The sequence below is a fragment of the Salvelinus sp. IW2-2015 genome, linkage group LG20 (genome assembly GCF_002910315.2).
Source record: "Salvelinus sp. IW2-2015 linkage group LG20, ASM291031v2, whole genome shotgun sequence".
NCBI classification, from domain to species: domain Eukaryota; kingdom Metazoa; phylum Chordata; class Actinopteri; order Salmoniformes; family Salmonidae; genus Salvelinus; species Salvelinus sp. IW2-2015.
The window spans coordinates 47,382,274-47,404,530 of NC_036860.1; the positions used below are offsets into that span (position 1 = coordinate 47,382,274).

The window sequence follows — 22,257 nt, forward strand, 5'->3', positions numbered from 1 at the left end:
GATTTTGCCAAGTGCATCTGCGCTCTCTGTTTAGCAGCAGTGTCTCTGATCAGTTTAGCAGCTGTGCGAGTGGGAGGGGCGGTTCACCGGATATTTTTCTGCAGTTAATTGAAGATCACTCCGCGACACACACGCTGCAGCGTCGTTCAGCAGCAGATGACAGCCACTGTTTTGTCGTTGTCACTCACCTCTGTCATCAAATGGACTCAAGCTAGCCACATGTTCTGACTGAGCTCATATAGCGATACATATAGCGATACATATAGCGATACATTTATCTCTCTTGGTTTCATACACGTCCTGACCAAACGTCCACAGCATGAAGATCAACCCAGGGAGTTATTTAGAACAGGGCACAATGCTTCAGGAAACCGTGCTTCGACAGTGGAAAAGTAATTCAGCTAGCAAGGCATTGTCATTTTCTAACGGGTGATGATGATAAGCAGAAATAAGGGAGTAACGTTACTATCGCTCATAGTACTAAAGTAGATGTGAGTTTCTCTTTCGAACAATCCCCATGTACACAGCTAATAGCTAGCTAACGTTAGCCAAACCAAGTTAGTTAAAGTAGCTACTGTACTTAGTGCAACCCTACCTAAGTAACAGTACAGATGAAGATAAATAATTATCTGAACTACTGTGCATCTTACTGTATAAATTATTGTTAAACAATTCCAGGTTGGAACTGTTGCTGTTAAAGTACAAGTAATAATTTTTATTCTGGAATAAACTGATTGAAGCAAGATCCTTTTTGAGGCAAACACACTCACACAGCTTTGAGTTGCTCATCTACAGCAGGAAGCGGCCCCCTGTCTGACTGAGAAAGCAGTAGGTATTCTTTTCCAGTTTGGCACCACATACCTAAGTCAGGGCTCTCAACTCTGGTGTACCTAAAAAAACAAGTACAGAAACAGACCCATTTCTGAGCATGACCTCAGGGTTGCACTATCAAAAACTGAGCGCAGAATCAGCATACTTGTTGAGAACTTCAACCAGCCACACACCTCTCCTTATGACTGTGTGTGTTTGTTTTCTGGTCTACATCTGTGTGATGTGATCAAAAGGTTTATTCCAGACAAAATAAGAAAATATTTATTGTATTTTAACAGCAACAGTTCTAACCTAGACCTTTTTTTCAACAATATGTTCTACAGTAAGATGTACACTAGGCCTGATAATCTTTCAATGTACTGTTACTTAGGGTTACACTATCAAAAACTGAGCCTGTGTGTGTGTTCTCTTATACATCTGTGTGATGTGATCAATCAGTTTATTCCAGTTAAGAATTAAATTATTTATTGTATTTTAACAGCAATAGTTCCAACCTAACCAGATGTAAGAGTCTTTTTAATGGGGAAAAATAAACCATTAATTGTTATTTTATATGGGTATTTCATTGTTATTTGTTTTTGTCTATATTGCATTTGTTTTAGGCATAAGGGCAATTAAATGTACTGATATTTACGTATAGTGTTCATAAGCTTGGGTCCCAGGAAAGCACAGCATTTCTAATTTGGGTCCCAGGCTGTAAAACATTAAGAACCCCTGCTCTAGAGGCCAATAATTGGTATGTTCATGTACATCTGTACATATTTGTTGTTACATAATTTTGTGAGTTTTGCATATGTTGGTTAAATGTGATGCCGATCATTCCTTTAGAGTCCCAGAATGCGGTAACACTGGTTGCTAGTAAAATGTTGGCCCATAAATTGTGTGTATATAAACTGAGCGCATGGTAAAAAGATGGATGACTGACAGAATCAAAGCTCTAGATCTTTCCCTCAGGGCTTTCAGCTCCACTGAGTAATCTAATATCTAAAAAACATTCCTTACCCCTGGATACTTCAACTGGTGATTTATACAGGAGAAAAAAGTAAAAGGAGCACTCTGTTTCTCAAGAAACATTCTGACCCTCTTCTGAGGCCTATAGTCTGTGGTAATAATAGCCTCACGGAACCCCTATCCCAATTTGTTTATTTTTTCCTCACAGCTTTCTTTGGCGACACCACTGACGTGCTAAAGATCCTTGAGAATGTCAAAGATGAATCTAATGACATACTTACAAACATCCTCCATGCAGGAGGCCTAGAAGCCATCTCCCACCATATACACACCCTGAAGGTCTGCTGCCCACTCCTGGTTTTATTTTGACTTTAACCGAAATGGTGTTAACTATTAACTTTTTTCAATATGCGATGGAAGCGACAATTGTGCCAAATTATGTTCATTTGTTTATAGCTTTCTGGAAAAAAGAAATTAATTAACAATGCTGTATCTAATAATAATAATAATAATAATAATAATAATAATAATCCCCAGTTTACAATTGGCTCATTCATCCCCCTCCTCTCCCCTGTAACTATTCCCCAGGTTGTTGCTGCAAATGAGAACGTGTTCTCAGTCAACTTACCTGGTAAAATAACGGTAAAATAAATAAAAATAAAATAAAATCTAACACATTATTTTATAATATTGTCCTGTGGCGCAGATATATGTATGATATTCTGGTAGCCTGTAGGGGCACAGAGGTTCACCCACCTGAGTAGATTTGTGTTGTATGCCAACTCCCCATTTTTTGTTTACAGAAGAGCATTGCACTTCCTATTTAACACTTATTTTACCAGGTAAGTCAACTGAGAACACATTCTCATTTACAACAATGACCCGAGGAATAATACAGGGGAGAGGAGGGGGAAGAATGAGCCAATTGGATGCTGGGGATGATTAGGTGGCCATGATGGTCAGATAGGGAATTTAGCCAGAACACCGTTTTTTTTTTTAATTATGATTTTTTTAGGGGGTAAATCAGCTTTAATATTGCAGATAGATGGAAGCTTCCATCAATGTAATTGTCTGCATCATTTCCAATCCACCATATATATATTTGTAAATATACAGAACCAGTCAAAAGTTTGGACTCACCTACTCATTCAAGGGATTTTCTTTATTTTTACTATTTTCTACATTGTAGAATAATAGTGAAGACATCATCAAAACTATGAAAATTCCATTTGTGTTATATGTCGTAACCCCAAAAATATTAAGCGAATCAAAATTATATTTGAGATTCTTCAAATTCCTTTGCCTTGATGACAGCTTTGCACATTCTTGGCATTCTCTTAACCAGCTTCACGAGGTAGTCACCTGGAATGCATTTCAATTAACAGGTGTGCCTTAAGTTAATTTGTGGAATTTCTTTCCTTAAAGCGTTTGAGCCAATCAGTTGAGTTGTGACAAGGTTGGGTTGGTATACAGAAGATGGCCCTATTTGGTAAAAGACCAACTCTATATTATGGCAAGAACAGCTCAAATAAGCAAAAAGAAACGACAGTCCATCATTACTTTAAGACATGCAGAGGATAAGTTCATTAGAGTTACTAGCCTCAGAAATTGAAGCCTAAATAAATGCAAAAAGACGCATTCTTGCGTTCTAACTACCCGCTATTCAAAGCGCTCTGAACAAATTAAGGGAATTGTTCACAAACATTGGCACATTCTAAAATCTGATGATGGTCTCGGTAATGTGTTTTCGGACCTTCCCTTGGTCGTATTCTCGTGGGGCAGAAATCTCAGAGACCAATTGGTACACTCTGATTTACCACCCCAAGATATTCCTGAACAACGTCTATTTGCGCCCCTACTGGATGGAAATTACAAGTGTAATGGCTGTGCTCAATGCAATGGCACTTATAAATGTAGATCCTTCAAACACCCACAAAGAGGGAAATCGATTCCAATCAAAGGTGTTATTACGTGCTCCACTAAGGCAGTTATTTATCTTATAACTAGCCCTTGTGGTAAAATTATGTGGGTTAAACAAAGCGCGAATTAAAAGTTTGTATCTCAGAGCATCGTAGCACCATTAGGTGCAAAAACTTGACTTACCCAGTTGCGGCCCACTTTTTGGAGGCAGGCCACTCGATTTCGTCTCTGCGTTATATTCGCATCGAACATGTCACCCTCCCTAAGAGAGGGGGTGACCTTGATCATTTATTGTTAAAACGAGAGGCTGCCTGGATCTTCAACTTAAAGACCCTTGCGCCCTTCGGTCTCAACGTAGACTTGAGACTTGTGATTATTGTGACTTTGCTATTGTAATTGTTTGTAAGCTTGTGTAGTCTAAAATGAATCTATGATTGTATGCCATCCATTTGTTTTTTGTATGCTGTTCTTTGTATGCCATTTTAATATTTGAGAATTAACCAATGATATTAGGCCACTCTTGGCCATGATTAGACACCTGTGTCTTTTGACACTATATAAACGAGTCATCCCGCAGTGTTTGTGATTATACCCTGTTGAAGACAGCTTGGCTGTCGAAACGTTGGATATTACATTTTTGCATCTGAGCTCCTAGAGTGCGGCTCTCCTTTATTCACAGAGCTCAAGTAACAGACACATCTCAGCATCAACTGTTCAGAGGAGACTGTGTGAATTAGGCCTTCATGGTTGAATTGCTGCAAAGAAACCACTTCTAAAGGACACAAATACGAAGAAGTTACTTGCTTTGGCCAAGAAACATGAGCAATGGACATTAGACCAGTGGAAATCTGTCCTTTCGGTCTGATGAGTCCAAATTTGAGATTTTTGGTTCCAACCGCCGTCTCTTTGTGAGACACAGAGTAGGTGAACAGATGATCTCTGCATGTGTGGTTTCCACCGTGAAGTATGCAGGAGGAGGTGTGATGCTGTGGGGGTGCTTTGCTGGTGTCACTGTCAGTGATGTATTTAGAATTCAAGGCACACTTAACCAGCATGGCTACCACAGCATTCTGCAGCAATACGCCATCCCATCTGGTTTGTGCTTAGTCCCACGATCATTTTGTTTTTCAACGGGACAATGACCCAACACACCTCTAGGCTGTGTAAGGGCTATTTGACCAAGAAGGAGAGTGATGGAGGGATGCATCCGATGACCTGGCCTCCACAATCACCCAACCTCAACTCAATTGAGATGGTTTGGTGTGAATTGTACTGCAGAGTGAAGGAAAAGCAGCCAACAAGTGCTCAGCATATGTGGGAACTCCTTCAAGTCTGTTGGAAAAGCATTCCAGGTGAAGTTGGTTCAGAGAATGCCAAGAGTGCAAAGCTGTCATCAAGGCAAAGGGTGGCTACTTTGAAGAATCTCAAATATAAAATATATTTTGATTTGTTTAACACTTATTTGGTGACTACATGATTCCATATGTGTTATTTCATAAACTCATTAAAATATGAAATGTCCTCTCACTGTCAACTGTGTTTATTTTCAGTAAACTTAACATGTGTAAATATTTGTATTAACGTAAGATTCAACAACTGAGACATAAACTGAACAAGTTCCACAGACATGTGGAATTGAATAATGTGTCCCTGAACAAAGGGGGGCTCAAAATCAAAAGTAACAGCCAGTATCTGGTGTGGCCACCAGCTGCATTTGATTTATTTCACCTTTATTTAACCAGGTAGGCCAGTTAAGAACAAGTTCTCATTTACAACTGCGACCTGGCCAAGATAAAGCAAAGCAGTGCAACAAAAACAACAACACAGAGTTACACATGGGATAAACAAACGTACAGTCAATAACACAATAGACAAATCGATGTACAGTGTGTGCAAACGTAGTAAGATTAGGGAGGTAAGGCAATAAATAGGCCATAGAGGCGAAATAATTAACATTTTGCATTAACACTGATAGATGTGCATTAAGTACTGCAGTGCGTCTCCTCCTCATGGACTGCACCAGATTTGCCAGTTCTTGCTGTGAGATGTTACCCCACTCTTCCACCAAGGCACCTGCAAGTTCCCGAACATTTCTGAGGGGAATGGCCCTAGCCCTCACCCTCCGATCCAACAGGTCCCAGACATGCTCAATGGGATTGAGATCCGGGCTCTTCGCTGGCCATGCAGAACACTGACATTCCTGTCTTGCAGGAAATCATGCACAGAACGAGCAGTATGGCTGGTGGCATTGTCATGTCAGGATGAGCCTGCAGGAAGGGTACCACATGAGGGAGGAGGATGTACTTCCTGTAACGCACAGCATTGAGATTGCCTGCAATGACAACAAGCTCAGTCCGATGATGCTGTGACACACCGCCCAGACCATGACAGACCCTCCACCTCCAAATCGATCCCGCTCCGGAGTACAGGCCTCGGTGTAACGCTCATTCCTTCGACGATAACGCAAATCCGACCATCACCCCGGTGAGACAAAACCGCGACTCGTCAGTGAAGAGCACTTTTTGCCAGTCCTGCCTGCGGTCCAGCGACGGTGGTTTGTGCCCATAGGCGGCATTGTTGCGGTGATGTCTGGTGAGGACCTGCCTTACTACAACAGGCCTACAAGCCCTCAGTCCAGCCTCTCTCAGCCTATTGCGGACAGTCTGAGCCTGATGGAGGGATTGTGCATTCCTGGTGTAACTCGGGCAGTTGTTGTTGCCATCCTGTACCTGTCCCGCAGGTGTGATGTTCGGATGTACCGATCCTGTGCAGGTGTTGCACGTGGTCTGCCACTGCGAGGTCAGCTGTCCGTCCTGTCTCCCTGTAGCGCTGTCTTAGGAGTCTCACAGTACGGACATTGCAATCTATTTCCCTGACCACATCTGCATCCTCATGCCTCCTTGCAGCATGCCTAAGGCACGTTCACGCAGATGAGCAGGGACCCTGGCATCTTTCTTTTGTGTTTTTTCAGAGTCAGTAGAAAGGCCTCTTAGTGTCCTAAGTTTTCATAACTGTGACCTTAATTGCCTACCGTCTGAAGCTGTTAGTGTCTTAACTACCGTTACACTGGTGCATGTTCATTAATTGTTTATGGTTCATTGAACAAGCATGGGAAACAGTGTTTAAACCCTTTACAATGAAGATCTGTGAAGAAGTTATTTGGATTTTTACGAATTATCTTTGAAAGACAGGGTTCTGAAAAAGGGACGTTTCTTTTTTTTATTTTTATATAATTTCACTGTGACCTGATGCTGACTGTGAGGCAGGCGTTTGCTGAGTGCGTGAGTGGTGGGGAGAGCAGGAGGGGTGTGTGAGAGAGCACTACATTACTCAGATAACATGTGAGAGAGAGGTTATGAGCAGATGGAGCTCCCACACTTTTCAGCATGTTTTTAAAATTGATAGATTTAGAGTTAGCAAACTTAGATTTTTTGGGACGGACATATTCTGGAGCTACCCTAAATAACATAACCTTCACTCCAAATGAAAACTCCAAACCTACAACTTGATTTTGGATGGAATTACTTGGAAGGCTTCCTACATTCAAGGATTATTATTCCCAAACTATACATCAAATGCTCTGGAAAACAAGCAGACCTGAAACCCCATCCAACCTGGAGCTGAGTTAGGAATGCTTAGTCTGAAGCAATTTTTTTACTTTCAAAAGCAAGAAAAATTCATTACAATTTTTGATTTTTCTTAATAAGGACTGAATGCTCAGGCTACCAAACTTTGCTAGGACAAAGAGATACAACTTCAGTTAGCACTGACGTGTGAAGCGAGAGGTGTCGAAGCCTTTGAGCCAACAAATGGTAGGCTACCCCACCCAAATCCAGAGGCCTTGAAGCCTCCTCCTGCTGTTCAGAGACCATCCGCTGGCATTTTCACAAGAAATCTGCCTCCAGAAATAAAAGCTTCTCCAAGGGGTTGTGACACCTACTCCCGTTGCCTGCTGCACTGCTGCTTGGATTCCACCTGGCGATCTGTTCACCGTCTGCCCTGGCCTATCTCCCCCTGTCTGGTACTTGGTACCCCCCCCCCACCCCCCCACCCTCCCGAGCTTTCGCTCACCTTCAGCACACGTGCACTGTTGGGCGAGTGACTCTAAACTTACAATGGTTAGCCCCAAGTTGTTATATTTAATTTTTTTCTTGTGCATTTTGCTATTTGCCTCATGACTCCTGCATGGTTTGTTGACTACGAACTTTCTTTACCAAACCGTGGGACAGGTCTATGTTTGTTCCCACACTTGGGACTCTGACCTCCTATTGGTTACACAGATTTTGGCCTCCCATCCCATTCTAAACACCTCTCGCCGCTTTGTATTCATGTTACCTGATGAAGTTGCTGTACAATATGATCTTGTTGCCATCTGATGCACATTCAGATGTCATAAATCAGCACCGCAGAGCTCTCCCTGTACAATGCTGTGCCTTGATTGCATTACTGTTGATGATATCTGGAAATGTGCGTGTACACCCTGGCTTATCTACTGTTGCTAGCCCCAATTCTGACTTGTGCTCTGATATCTGCTTCACTGATTTCTGCTCCGTTAAAAGCCTGGGTTTTCTGCACGTTAACACTGGAAGCTTATTACTTAAAATGGATCAATTGAAAGTGTGGGTTCAGAGCTCCAATCCACATGTGTTGGTCATTACTGAGACATGGTTAAGGATGAGTGTTTTGAATACTGATGTTAACCTTTCTGGTTACAACCTTTTTCGTCAAGACAGATCTTCCAAAGGTGGGGGAATGGCAATCTCTACCAAGGATCACCTTCAGTGCTCGGTTGTCTCCATCAAGTCTGTCCCCAAACAATTTGATTTGCTGGTTTTAAGTATCAAGCTTTCAAATAGCTCTTTGTTGACTGTTGCTGGGTGCTATCGTCCTCCATCAGCACCGGCCTGTACCCTACCTGCCCTAAGCTCTCTCCTGGCCCCTTGCACCAAGTTTGAATTTGTCCTGCTAGGTGACCTAAACTGGGACATGCTTAAACCACCTGACCAAGTTCTTAAGCAATGGGAGTCCCTAAATCTTTCTCAGATTATTACCAATCCCACAAGGTATGACTCCAAACACCCAGAAAAGGCTACTCTTCTTGATGTTATCCTCACAAATAACCCTGATAGGTATCAGTCTGGTGCTTTCTGTAATGACCTTAGTGATCACTGTTTTACAGCCTGTGTTCGTAATGCCTGCTCATTGAAACGACCTGTCCTGATTTGTCATAGACGCTTGCTAAAAAACTTTAATGAGCAAGCCTTCCTTCATGAACTGGCCTCTGTAAAATGGTATAAAATCAGCTTGATCCCCTCTGTCAAAGAAACTTGAACATTATTTTTTGATATTTTCAGTGGTATTGTTAACAAACACGCCCCCATAAAGAAAACGAGAATTAAAAACAGGTTCAGCTCCTGGTTCGACCGTGATCTTGCAGAGTTACTCCACCTCAAGAATTGCATTTGGCGAAGGGCTCGGTACATGCATACTCAGGCTGACTGGCTCTCGTTCAGGCAAATGAGAAATAAGTGCACTCAGGCTATCCGGAAGGTCAAAGTTAGTTGCTTTAAGGAGCAGTTCTCTCTCTGTGGGTCTAATCCCAATAAATTCTGGAAAATGGTTAAAGACCTGGAGAATAAACCCAGCTCCTCATAGCTGCCCATGTCCCTTAAAGTTGATGTAGTTGTTACTGACAAGAAGCACATGGCTGAGCTCTTTAATCACCACTTCATTAAGTCAGGATTCCTATTTGACTCAGCCATGCCTCCTTGCCCGTCCAATATTTCCTCATCTCCCACCCCTTCTAATGTGACTATCCCTGATGCTTCTCCCTCTTTTCCACCTGCCCCACTACAAAGTTTCTCCCTGCAGGCAGTCAGTGAGTCCGAGGTGCTAGAGGAGCTCCTTAAACTTGACCTCAAAAAACCATCTGGGTCAGATGGTTTAGACCCTTTCTTCTTTAACTTCTTATGGGCAGGTGGGACGTTAGCGTCCAACATCTGGTGAAATTGCAGAGCGCGAAATTCAAACTACAGAATTATAAATATTTAACTTTCATAAAATCACAAGTGTAATACATCAAAATAAAGCTTAACTTCTTGTTAATCCAGCCGCTGTGTCAGATTTCAAAAAGGCTTTACGACGAAAGCACACCATGCGATTATCTGAGGACAGCGCCCCGCATACAAAAGCATGAAAAACATATTTCAACCAGGCAGGTGTGCCACGAAAGTCAGAAATAGCCATATAATAAATGCCTTACCTTTGATCTTCTTTTGTTGGCACTCCAAAAGGTCCCAGATACATCACAAATTGTCCTTTTGTTCGATAATGTCCTTCTTTATATCCATAAAAACTGGCGCGCTTTAGCTGGCGCGCTTAAGTCAATAATCCACCCAGTTTCCCTCCATCAAAATGCATACCACCAGCAGCATACCACCCTGCATACCACTGCTGGCTTGCTTCTGAAGCTAAGCAGGGTTGGTCCTGGTCAGTCCCTGGATGGGAGACCAGGTGCTGCTGGAAGTGGTGTTGGAGGGCCAGTAGGAGGCACTCTTTCCTCTGGTCTAAACAAAGATCCCAATGCCCCAGGGCAGTGATTGGGGACACTGCTCTGTGTAGGGTGCTGTCTTTCGGATGGGACGTTAAACGGGTGTCCTGACTCTCTGAGGTCATTAAAGATCCCATGGCACTTATCGTAAGAGTAGGGGTGTTAACCCCGGTGTCCTGGCTAAATTCCCAATCTGGCCCTCAACCATCACGGTCACCTAATAATCCCCAGTTTACAATTGGCTCATTCATCCCCCTCCTCTCCCCTGTAACTATTCCCCAGGTCGTTGCTGCAAATGAGAATGTGTTCTCAGTCAACTTACCTGGTAAAATAACGGTAAAAATAAAAAAATACAAAATGAATCCCAAACGTTACTAATAAACTTTTCCAAACAAGTCAAACAACGTTTATAATCAAACCTTAGGTACCCTAATACGTAAATAAACAATACAATTTAAGACGGAGAATCGTTATTGTCTTTACCGGAGAAAAATACAAAAGAACGCGCTCTCTTCCACACACTTGGAAACACTACAGCCAAAATGGGAGCCACCTAGACAAATTACAATTTCTGGCTCATTTTTCCAAAAACCAGCATGAAACTCTTTCTAAAGACTGTTGACATCTAGTGGAAGCCCTAGGAACTGCAATCTGGGAGGATTTCGCCTTATAATAAAAGTGACAGCCATTGAAAACATTGGTAGGATGAATTTGTTGTTGTTTTTGGGATGGTTTGTCCTCGGGGTTTCGCCTGCCATATCAGTTCTGTTATACTCACAGACATAATTTTAAGTTTTAGAAACTTTAGAGTGTTTTCTATCCAAATCTACCAATTATATGCATATCCTAGCTTCTGGGCCTGAGTAACAGGCAGTTTACTTTGGGCACGCTTTCCATCCGGACGTGAAAATACTGCCCCCTACCCAAGAGATGTCCGGGAACTTGCAGGCACCTTGGTGGAAGAGTGGGGTAACATCTCACAGCAAGAACTGGCAAATCTGGTGCAGTCCATGAGGAGGAGATGCACTGCAGTACTTAATGCAGCTGTTGGCCACACCAGATACTGACTGTTACTTTTGATTTTGAGCCCCCCTTGGTTTAGGGACACATTATTCCATTTCTGTTAGTCACATGTCTGTAGAACTTGTTCAGTTTATGTCTCAGTTGCTGAATCTTATGTTCATACAAATATTTACACATGTTAAGTTTGCTGAAAATAAATGCAGTTGACAGTGAGAGGATGTTTATTTTTTTGCTGAGTTTAGTTGAAGACTCTTCTTTGAGTCATGAAAGTGCATTGAAATGACTTAGGAACTGTGCACACTTTGGAGAGGTGTGGCCACCAGTTAGACCTCTCACTCAAACTCTTGTAATTGTTTTGTCTTATGTTGCACCTACCCTAAATTTCCCAATAATATTCTTATCATGTTACTGAATGTATCCAGAGTATTTTCAAATTTCGTTATCATCAATTGCGGCTAAAAATACAGTAAATGTATAATGCACATAAAATCAACAGTGTAATGTTTGGATTCAGTCTTGTGTCAGGTTAACTGTTGTGTCCTCACCTTTAGCCTAATAATTTTGCCATAATCTCCCTTTGAATTGCTACCATGGTTATGTATATAATTTCCATATTTTTCCTGTAAAAAACATTTCAATCTAGCCCTATCCATATAGACCATTTCCCAGGAGGGTAAGGGGTTAATGTATTCACTATGAAGTAGCCAAGCACATCCCCAGCTCCATTAAAATGAATGTTACCTTACTTTGTTTTATGCAATAATAGATTTTGTGCACATTTAGAATATAATTGAGGAGAAATATAGATAGCAGGTGCTGTTGTACACCCTGCCAGAAGTAGTATAATGGGTGCTTGAATCAGTTACTGCCATAAAGCGTATTTAAGTGCTAATTCTGTGACTGATTTACAGTAGGCCTGAGGAGTTGTCAGAAGCTGTGGAGGAGTCGGACCCATCAACAGCAGAATCAGAAGACAAATCTCTTGGGAAACCTGTGGAACAACCTGCGGTGGAGGAATCTGTAGATGAACCAGCAGCTGGAAAATCTGTAGATGCACCTGCTGACCAACCAGAGGCAGCAGAGCCCTCTGAGACAACGACTCAGGAACCTGCATCTGTGGAAGAAGCTGTTGGAGAACTCATCGCAAAACTCACTGCAGGACCCACAGTGGAACCAGCAAGTGAAGTTCAATCAGAAGAGGCTGCTGTAGAATCAGTCTTAGAACCTGTAGCGAAACCTGTTGACAGTGTTTCTGAAGAACCTGCAGTTAAACCTGTAGTTGAGCCTGTGGCTGCAGTTAAACCTGTAGTTGAGCCTGTGGCTGCAGTTAAACCTGTAGTTGAGCCTGTGGCTGCAATTAAACCTGTAGTTGAGCCTGTGGCTGCAGTTTAAACCTGTAGTTGAGCATGTTGGCTGCAGTTAAACCTGTAGTTAAGCATGTGGCTACAGTTGAGCATGTGGTGAGTTAAACCTGTAGTTGAGCCTGTGCTGCAGTTATACCTGTAGTTGAACCTGTGGCTGCAGTTAAACCTGTAGTTGAGCCTGTGGCTGCAGTTAACCTGTAGGTGAGCCTGTGGCTGCAGTTAAACCTGTAGTTGAGCCTGTGGCTGCAGTTAAACCTGTAGTTGAGCCTGTGGCTGCAGTTAAACCTGTAGTTGAGCCTGTGGCTACAGTTAAACCTGTAGTTGAGCCTGTGGCTGCAGTTAAACCTGTAGTTGAGCCTGTGGCACACATTAAACATGTAGTTGAGCCTGTGGCTAGTAGTTAAAACTGTAGTTGAGCCTGTGGCTGCAGTTAAACCTGTAGTTGAGCCTGTGGCTACAGTTGAGCATGTGGCTGCAGTTTAAACCTTTAGGTAAGCATGTGGCTACAGTTGAGCATGTGGCTGCAGTTATAACCTGTAGTTGAGCGCTGTGGCTGCAGTTATACCTGTAGTTGAGCCTGTGGCTGCAGTTAAACCTGTAGTTGAGCCTGTGGCTGCAGTTAAACCTGTAGTTAGCCTGTGGCTGCAGTTAAAACCTGTAGTTGAGCCTGTGGCTGCAGTTAAACCTGTAGTTGAGCCTGTGGCTGCAGTTAAACCTGTAGTTGAGCCTGTGGCTGCATTAAACCTGTAGTTGAGCCTGTGCTGCAGTAAAACCTGTAGTTGAGGCTGTGGCTTACAGTTAAACCTGTAGTTGAGCTGTGGCTAAGTAAACCTGTAGTTGAGCCTGTGGCTACAGTTAAACCTGTAGTTGAGCCTGTGGCTACAGTTAAACCTGTAGTTGAGCCTGTGGCTGCATATAAACCTGTAGTTGAGCCTGTGGCTGCATATAAACCTGTAGTTGAGCCTGTGGCTGCAGTTAAACCTGTAGGTAAACCTGTAGTTGAGCCTGTAGTTGAGCCTGTGGCTGCAGTTAAACCTGTAGTTGAGCCTGTGGCTACAGTTAAGCCTGTAGTTGAGCCTGTGGCTGCAGTTAAGCCTGTAGTTGAGCCTGTGGCTACAGTTAAGCCTGTAGTTGAGCCTGTGGCTGCAGTTAAGCCTGTAGTTGAGCCTGTGGCTGCAGTTAAAACTGTAAATGAGGAGTCAACATCTGCCACTCAAGTCGTGGCAGATGATATAATAGCACCTGCATCAGAACCTGCATCAGAACCTACACCATCCCCTTGTGGGGGTCAGGTTCCATCACTGTGAGTCTGCCCTCATATTAAGTTGTCCTAATCTTTTCCTATTAGAGACAATACAATTATTTTCAAGTCATTTGAGCGGATAAGTTAATCAGTACAGTAAACAAGCACACATTTCAAATGTACATTTACCCTTTAAGTTATTCGATACATGCATACATACAGTCAATACATGCAGTAGTAATGCAGCAAGACACCCGCATAGTATGTACATTTTCTACATTTGGGCAGTGCAATTTCAGTGTCTTATTTGTTTCTGTACTGTTTCAGCATTCAGCAACAGGAGGATGCTGAACCACAGCATCAGATAGTCCATGACTTTCGTCACACCGAGTAAGTGTTGTCATTCTGTCCATGTTCAGACTATATTAGGCCTAAAAGGAGCACACCTTTACTATAAGTAAGGGGAAGACAGTTTTTTTTTATATTACACCAATAATTACAACAGCATAACTACTACTACACATTGCAGGATGCGCATTTCTCCTCATAAAAGTACAGTGGTGTAAAGTACTTAAGTAAAAATACCTTAAAGTACTACTTAAGTAGTTTTTTGGGTATCTGTACTTTACTATTTATATTTTTGACTACTTTTACTTTTACCTCACTACATTCGTTAAGATTTTTTTTTACTTTTTACTCCATACATTTTCCCTGACACCGAAAAGTACTCGTTACATTTTCAATGCTTAGCAGGACAGGATAAGAGTCCAATTCAAGCACTTATCAACCGAACATCCCTGGTCATCCCTACTGCCTCTGATATGGCAGACTCACTAAACACAAATGCTTCAATTATAAAAAATGTCTGAGTGTTGGAGTGTGCTCGAGGCTTTCTGTAAATAAAAAAAACAAGACAATGGTGCCATCTGGTTTGTTAAATATAAGGAATTTGAAACGATTTATACCTTTACTCAAGTAGAACTTTACTGGGTGACTTTTACTTGAGTCATTTTCTATTAAGGTATTTTTACTTTTACTCAAGTATGACAGTTGGGTACTTTTTCCACTACTGTAAAAGTAAACTTATTTTGTGCCAATTGATAACAATCGAGTCTGTTTTAGCCATGCCAAAGGTTATAGTGTATTTTCTATACTTAAGAAAGAGATGTTTTGACCGTACTCGATAGTGAGGAACTTCCCCTCTCCCCTGCAGGGATGGCAAAGCCATTTGTTCATACTGTGACAAGTCAATTGATGGAAATGTCAAGATCACAATCAATTACCCACAAATCTACAGCCACCCAAACTGTTTTATGGTACAGAACCCCAACCCTTGTCCAGACACCTCATTGTTAAAACAAATCTGTGTCAGTGAACTGAACATTGACACTTGTTTTTTTGTGATATGTTAGTCCTCTCTCTCTCTCTCTCTCTCTCTCTCTCTCTCTCTCTCTCTCTCTCTCTCTCTCTCTCTCTCTCTCTCTCTCTATCTATCTATCTATCTATCTATCTATCTATCTATCGTTCTNTCTATCTATCTATCTATCTATCTATCTATCTATCTATCTATCTATCTATACTGAGGGGAATATTTCCTTTTTTCAGTGCGGGTTGTGCGGTAAGGCCTTAGGGGACATGACGACCGCCATGTTCGTGCATGGGAGAGTGATCCACTGTGATGGCTGCTTTATTAAAACCATGTAGGCCCCAGGGCTTCTCATCACCTTGACACAGAGGGCACAGCAGTGTCATCCCTGGAACATCCCTATCACCAACACAACCATTTTGACAGATTACTTGCTAGCATTGTTCAACATTTTTTTTGTAAGATGTTATATTTCCAGAGTTATCATCAATTTTCCTAGCCTGACACTGAATGCCATTTTTTGTGAATGTAAGACTTTTCTGTAAACAAATAATTCGTTTTTTCCCCATTTATTGTGTTTTCACCATGTGGAGGGCATGTATATCTGTAATGAGAAAAAATATATAAATGATTTATGGCAGTTTCCATAATTTGTCAATTAACTTCTAATAACATTGGTCTTGTTTGTTGTTGTGCATTATATTACCCATGTGGACAACCTCACTGGAAGTTTTGTTTTGACATTTTCATGACAATGAAATGAAGCACAATATTTTAATACCTTGGGTTCAAAGGCTTTGATACATTTTAATGGCTAATCAATTCAACACAGCATTATGTACACACCCAATCCAGTAAATAGCATAGCAGGCCACTCACCAGCCAGAAATCCCCTGGAAATCAAACACTACAGTTTAAAAGCAGAGAGCATTAATACATATGGAGAATGAAAACTGAACATCTTATTTAGCTTATACCTTATAGCACATCCATAGAATTGGCTTTCCTTGCACCACACACACAGTAATCAGTCAAAAGGACAAACAATAGGTACTACATCAAGAGTGAGTGCAAAAAAGCTGCCATAAGTGCTTTGACACACTTAGACAAGAGCGACTCCCACATTACACTCCCACATTTCACTTGAGCGTTGTAGAGAACTTTGGCACATTCTGCTGTTTGCTCTAGTTACAGTAATGGACAGCTCATTTACTAACACAATCTAAAGCAACAGGAGCTAGATCATGTTCACAATCTATATACATATCAGTAAGCAAGGCGACTGGGGTCGGTTTTTTAGTTCTGATTAGCATGGAGAGCAGCCATCTCTCCAAGTCACTCAGATTTAGAGAGCTAAATAGAGCCCACAATCTGACAATGGCATCAGTGACACTTTATAAAAGCTTTAAAAAAAAATTTGTGAACCAAAACCAGAGACGCTACATCCAATGTGAAAATTAGCAACAGACATCAGAGAGGCATCCTCCTGGACTGACAACCAAGGGTATAAGACTGGTGAGCAGGGGAAGGGGCTTAAAGTTATAACGACCCATTTAGTATGACATATTAGGTTACATTATGAATGGAATAGCGGTTGTACAATATCATACAGTCATGGATTGCGCCCACCCCTCTTTGACCAACCTCCCTACTTTCGTTTCTGTCTAAAGTAACTAGACCATTAGTAGGTATCATACGTCTTGGAGGTGCTCAGAAATACATAAAGTATGGCTCTGAGGCTAGGCTGAGGTGATAAACCAGATGGTCAGATGAACCATGTGTCAGTAATTGGAGCCCTCCAGGGAAGCAGCCAGCAGTAGGTAGGGGACCCAGGTTGCAGGTGTGTCTCACAGGGGATGGATGGAGTTCAGTGGTGTGATGTGTAACTGCCCCCCTCAGGCCCAGTCTATGGGGTGATGGAGACGTGAAAGTGCACAGTTTTTAACAGCGCAGCCCTTTCCTGCCCAGGAACCGCAGGACTGCATAGTTATATGTGGTGGCTACCACATACATAAACTAGAGAGAACGATGAAGAGTGGGACAAAAGAAAAACTATTAAAAAATGAAAAAAATCCAAAATATGTTTTTGCAAAAGTGCAGCTTTATTTAGATGACACAATTATTCAATAGCCTCACAAGCTGATCTCTCTTCATGCACACATTGATCACTTCCATATGCCCCTACAGTTACGCCTCTATAACACTAAGTCTGTTCTCTATTGGTGAGCTTTTCTCTTATGACCTGGCTGGTCTTGTCATCTTAATCATTGTTGAAAATCAATAAAGACTTAGCTACTGTGCTGATGGACAGTATGATACATTTTTCTATTTCTCTGTTATTATTCTTCTCTGCCAAAGAGCCTCAAATTAACCCCATACCTCTTTGGTGGTATGCCTTAAACTAAGCCAAATGGAGCTGCAAAATTCAAGTCGGTAATACTTTATAATAACTATCCTTTATAAGCCATTTAAGCCAACTAAATATTACCAAATGATGTATACATCTTTGTAAATGATTAGTACATTATTAGTAACTGCATTAGTTAAACATAATACTTTTTGTAATTTTTAACTAATATAGTTACTAGTAATGTACTGATTTTTAACTATTAATAATCTGCTAATAGTTTATTTATTTACTAATTTATAAATGGTTTATAAAGGATAGCTATTATAAACTGTTACAATCAAATCATACTCTGAACTTAAACCAAGAGGTTGACAGGCCCCATAGACTCATCAGTCTCTGGGTGGACGTTCTTACTCACCAGAGCCAAGAGAGCGATCCCTGCACCAGCAAAGGCAGCAATATATAGGTCATAGGTGACGAAGAACTGCAGAGACAAAACAAGCAAATATGATCAAATGCATTTTAGTACACATTATAAAAAGAGGCCTCATAGAGTGCATGTATTGTACATTGAATTGCTATGCAGAATGATAATTTAGCTATGTGTTTTGTGGTTTAAAGGTTACATAATCCAGGAACATTCATTCTTTCAAAGTAGTTTTATTGTCAGACTGAGCTACCACCAACTCACCTCTTTTGTTTTGCAAATGGATGCCAAGGTCATTCCACAAGCCTTCCCTGGCATTGCATTCCAGGGCAGCAGTCCTAAAGCGAAGCTTGTCTCATTAATGTGAAATGAAGTACAGTACATTTCAAATGTAAAAACTGTATTAAAAAGAAAATAACATAAGGTGGCCCGGCTGGGCCCATCATAAGCTAAACGTACCATACTGCCGGGCATCCATGCAGATCCAGCCATGCTGGTTGATGCTGGGTGTCGTCTCAGCCAGGATGTTGATGGTGTGGCAGGTCTGTGCCATGTTGAAGAAGAAGAAGACGGGTATGGCTGTAAAGGCAAACACCGCCAGCCAGATCACTGCCAGGACGTATGTCACAATGATGAACTGTGTAGCAGGAAGCAGAGTAGGAGGTCACAGGAAGTTATTGGTGAAATTCCAGGGAATCAGAATGTGACATAACATGTCCCATGAGGCCTTATTACTGCAGTAATACCCCACCACAGAGGGTAAATACTCTAACATGAGCCTAATATCCCCAGAGCATAATATATGAGGGATTCATGGATAATTAACTGATGATTAATTAACCATTCTATTAATTGTTTATGGATTGTTTTTCAACCTCTATTGCAGTGGGTGGGTTACAAGCTAGAGTACAGTAGGCTATAGTGTCAATATTATTTTAGCAACCTAACAGAGAGGTGACGTCATTCCCTCCTCCCCCTTGCCCCCTCACCTCTCTCTCTCCCACTCCCCTACTCACCGTCAGACTAAGGCAGCGGCCACATCTGGTGCTCCGGAACTCTCCGAAGGTCTGCTTGACGGCACTGGTGGTGTAGAATCCCTCGGCCAGCAGCAGGATGCAGTAAAGGAAGAAGAAAGAGGCCAGGCCATAGATCACGTACTGGAAGTACTTGATACTGGGAGACAAGGACAAGTCATAATAAGGAGAGGTCAGATATAAAAATTTGCTGTTGAGAGGTGGCTGCTCTCAACCTACCTAAAGGAAGTGGGTACTACTACTACTACTACTACTACTACTACTACTACTACTACTACTACTACTACTACTACTACTACTACTACTACTACTACTACTACTACTACTACTACTACTACTACTACTACTACTGTAAGAGTCTTTACATTTATGTTGCTTGATTTGCACAGCCTATCTACAAATACAAAACACTTACTAGGAAGAAAATTCTACTCATCAATTAAAAGGACCACTCAACTCACAACGAGGCCAGGACAACATAGTCTTGTATGTTACGAGCGAAGTAAGTCTCGGCGAGAACCTCTGTGTTGGCCAGTGCCTCGTGCCCACAGCCACAGAACAGTGCCATGCCGGTGAAGCAGAGCAGAGTGGCCACCAGGGAAGGGTAGGGCACTGCCCCCAGGCAGCGGATACAGCAATCATAACAACCTGGTGAGGGGGCATAATACATCAACACACAGGCGGCACACACCGCACACACCAACACACAGCACATCTACGCCACAGTCCAGACACCTGTCAGTCACCCTACTTGGGGAGCTGTTGAAAAGAAAGACCCCACTGTTTCTGCTGAAAATCCATCAACATCCACCAACAACTTCCATCAACAGGCATGAAAGCAACAGAAACATTTTAGCGAAACACAACAGCGAAACCAAGTGCAGCAGAGCAGCGTATCCAACCAAGTAACGTTAAAGCGCCCATACAAAACCAGCCGCCAATGACTTCACAGCACTCTCATACACTTCCTCCAATGTAAGCTGTGCTGGGGAAGCAGATAGGAAACATCCAGACTGTTAATGGCTGTATTGGTATAGGAATCAGAGAGAGAGATGCACCTAGGGCTTTGCAAAGCCAAGGCTGTCTGACCGGAAACATTTGCTGCTTTCGATCTTGTGCTCCTCAACAACAAGCAAAGAGTTTATGAACCAGTGATGCTAAAGGCTCTTCTGCAGGATATTGCAACTAAAGAACAGCTCTCTGCACTGGTTTCATCCGTGTGTAAAAGCTCCTCAACTCCTGCCAACAACTCACAGTTCAGCCCCTCTTCTCCCCAGAGTCCAACCCTCTTTCACCACCACCCGCCACCATAGGCGTCACCAAGAGAGGAGAGAGAGAAGAGGGCACTGAAGGATGGGCTCCAGGGGCTTAGAGAGAGAGCCTGTCTTTGTGGTGGGATACACAGTGCCCTTTGTCTTAGCTAGGAGTGGAGGAGAACAAATGCCAGCGATGTCAAACAAACAAAGACCACACTAGCACCACCTCTCACACACACACACACAGAACACACACACACACACACACACACACACACACACACACACACACACACACACACACACACACACACACACACACACACACACAACCCAACAATCTAATAAACAAGCCATCGGGCGCCTGGGCAGGTGGGGCGGAGGTCAGGGGAGTATCTCCACCACCAGGATTCTCACAGTACCGCTGGCAACGTCAGTGCTATTCACCCAGTCCAGCCCACAGCTACAGCTGGCTGGGACTGGTACTATAAGTGTCTATGTAAGCAGGGGCAGGGACTGCGGTTCAAGTGTTCAAGGGTGGGAGGAAGCACAATGAATGGGTGGGGGGAAACTGAAATATCTTCACAACAACAACCAAGTGGCTCATCAAAGTTGTATGATCTACAAACCCCATTCGGGAATGGCAAACACTGTCATGATCATACATAATAGATGACTGAGCAACTGTTGCACACTGACTAAATGTTCCTGTAATATTATGGTTTGTGAAATATAATGAAATATACTGCCATTTAAATAAAAACAGCAACAGCTGGAAAGTTGTTTGAGTCCCTGGAAATTACATCAGCTGCAAACGGCCCTCTTCAGCTGTGCTTTGAAACGCCACGATAACCTATTAATAAAATAACAGCACAGATACCACTGAAGGTTCATACCAAACTAAGTCCTTAAATCATGCTAAATCTGAATCAACTGTAGTGCAGAGTAACTATTTTGTTTGAAGAAATAGTAGTGAAGGAGGAATAGTTGGTCGAATTAAACTGACTCCAGAGTCAGATCTACCGCGTGAATCAAAGGATTCCATGCAAATTTGCTAATTATGCCCTGGACAAGACTGGAAATGTGAGAGCCTTTGACGTGATCGACCTTGCATGACCTCTCCCTGACAGCAGCCTGCGCTGGTCCTCTGTCTCTCTGAACACCAATGAGTTCAATCCACCTTTAGAAAATATTTTACTGATATTAGCTGTGTGAGAGCTGGTTTGATTTTAATTTTAATCTCATTTATTAGATGATGATCCTGAATGTATTTGAATCGCATGTTTTATTTTCAAGGAATTGCAATCAATATTTTGAGTAATGAGTATCAATAAGCTTAGCTTATCTAAATTGTTCCAAATTGACTATTTAGTCTACAATATTATCTACATGCAACCTGGAATAATATTTGAGCAATCCTGCCTATGTTTCTAATGTTGCAATATTACCAATGTTGTGTTATGAATAACCCATGAGGTACCCACAAGTGGACATTATAATCTTATCAGACAATCATACAATCAACTTCCAATAAAACCAGAAATTATCACAATATTAATCAAGCCTTCATATTGTTCTCAAGTGAAGCAACAATCATATTTTCTAAAATATATATATATATATATATTTCAAAAGTAGATTAATTAAATTCCACAGACTTTTACTATTAAGATAGTCATAGAAAATATTAAAACTCATTAGATAACCACTTACCCATGTTCAGAAAGAGGTATGGGGTTATTGAGGTTTAGCTTGGCGGCTTTGTGACTGTGATTTGAGAAGTTATTCCCCACCACTCCTATATGAATCTGACTCACGCTTTTGTCTGACCAACAATAGACAGACCCCCAGCTCCCAGAGCCAGCAGATCTTAAAGACACAAAGTCCCTTTTCAGCCACTGTCCATCACTAATGCAGCCCTGGGTTCAACATTAAGGACAGT

The 22,257-nt window shown here is 42.0% G+C and overlaps 1 protein-coding gene and 1 long non-coding RNA gene across 3 annotated transcripts; one reads left to right on the forward strand and one right to left on the reverse strand.

Annotated features, from left to right (window-relative positions):
• The first annotated feature begins 13,851 nt into the window (after nucleotides 1-13,851).
• LOC111982105 (uncharacterized) lies at nucleotides 13,852-15,578 on the forward strand. The gene is made up of 3 exons (XR_002879668.2): nucleotides 13,852-13,942; nucleotides 14,210-14,272; nucleotides 15,488-15,578. It is a non-coding gene; the product is annotated as an uncharacterized lncRNA (long non-coding RNA).
• A 954-nt stretch (nucleotides 15,579-16,532) lies between these two features.
• LOC111982104 (myelin proteolipid protein) lies at nucleotides 16,533-22,142 on the reverse strand. 2 transcript variants are annotated; one of them, XM_024013677.2, is made up of 7 exons: nucleotides 22,029-22,142; nucleotides 19,521-19,707; nucleotides 19,042-19,198; nucleotides 18,485-18,662; nucleotides 18,290-18,363; nucleotides 18,017-18,082; nucleotides 16,533-17,264 (listed from the first exon to the last, which is right to left on the reverse strand). In XM_024013677.2, exons 1-7 carry the CDS (start codon nucleotides 22,030-22,032, stop codon nucleotides 17,190-17,192), a joined length of 741 nt encoding a protein of 246 aa, XP_023869445.1. In that variant the 5' UTR covers nucleotides 22,033-22,142; the 3' UTR covers nucleotides 16,533-17,189. The 2 variants fall into 2 exon arrangements, with proteins under 2 accessions (XP_023869445.1, XP_023869443.1); XM_024013675.2 differs by lacking the exon at nucleotides 22,029-22,142 and adding an exon at nucleotides 20,118-20,300.
• Between the last annotated feature and the right edge of the window lie 115 nt (nucleotides 22,143-22,257).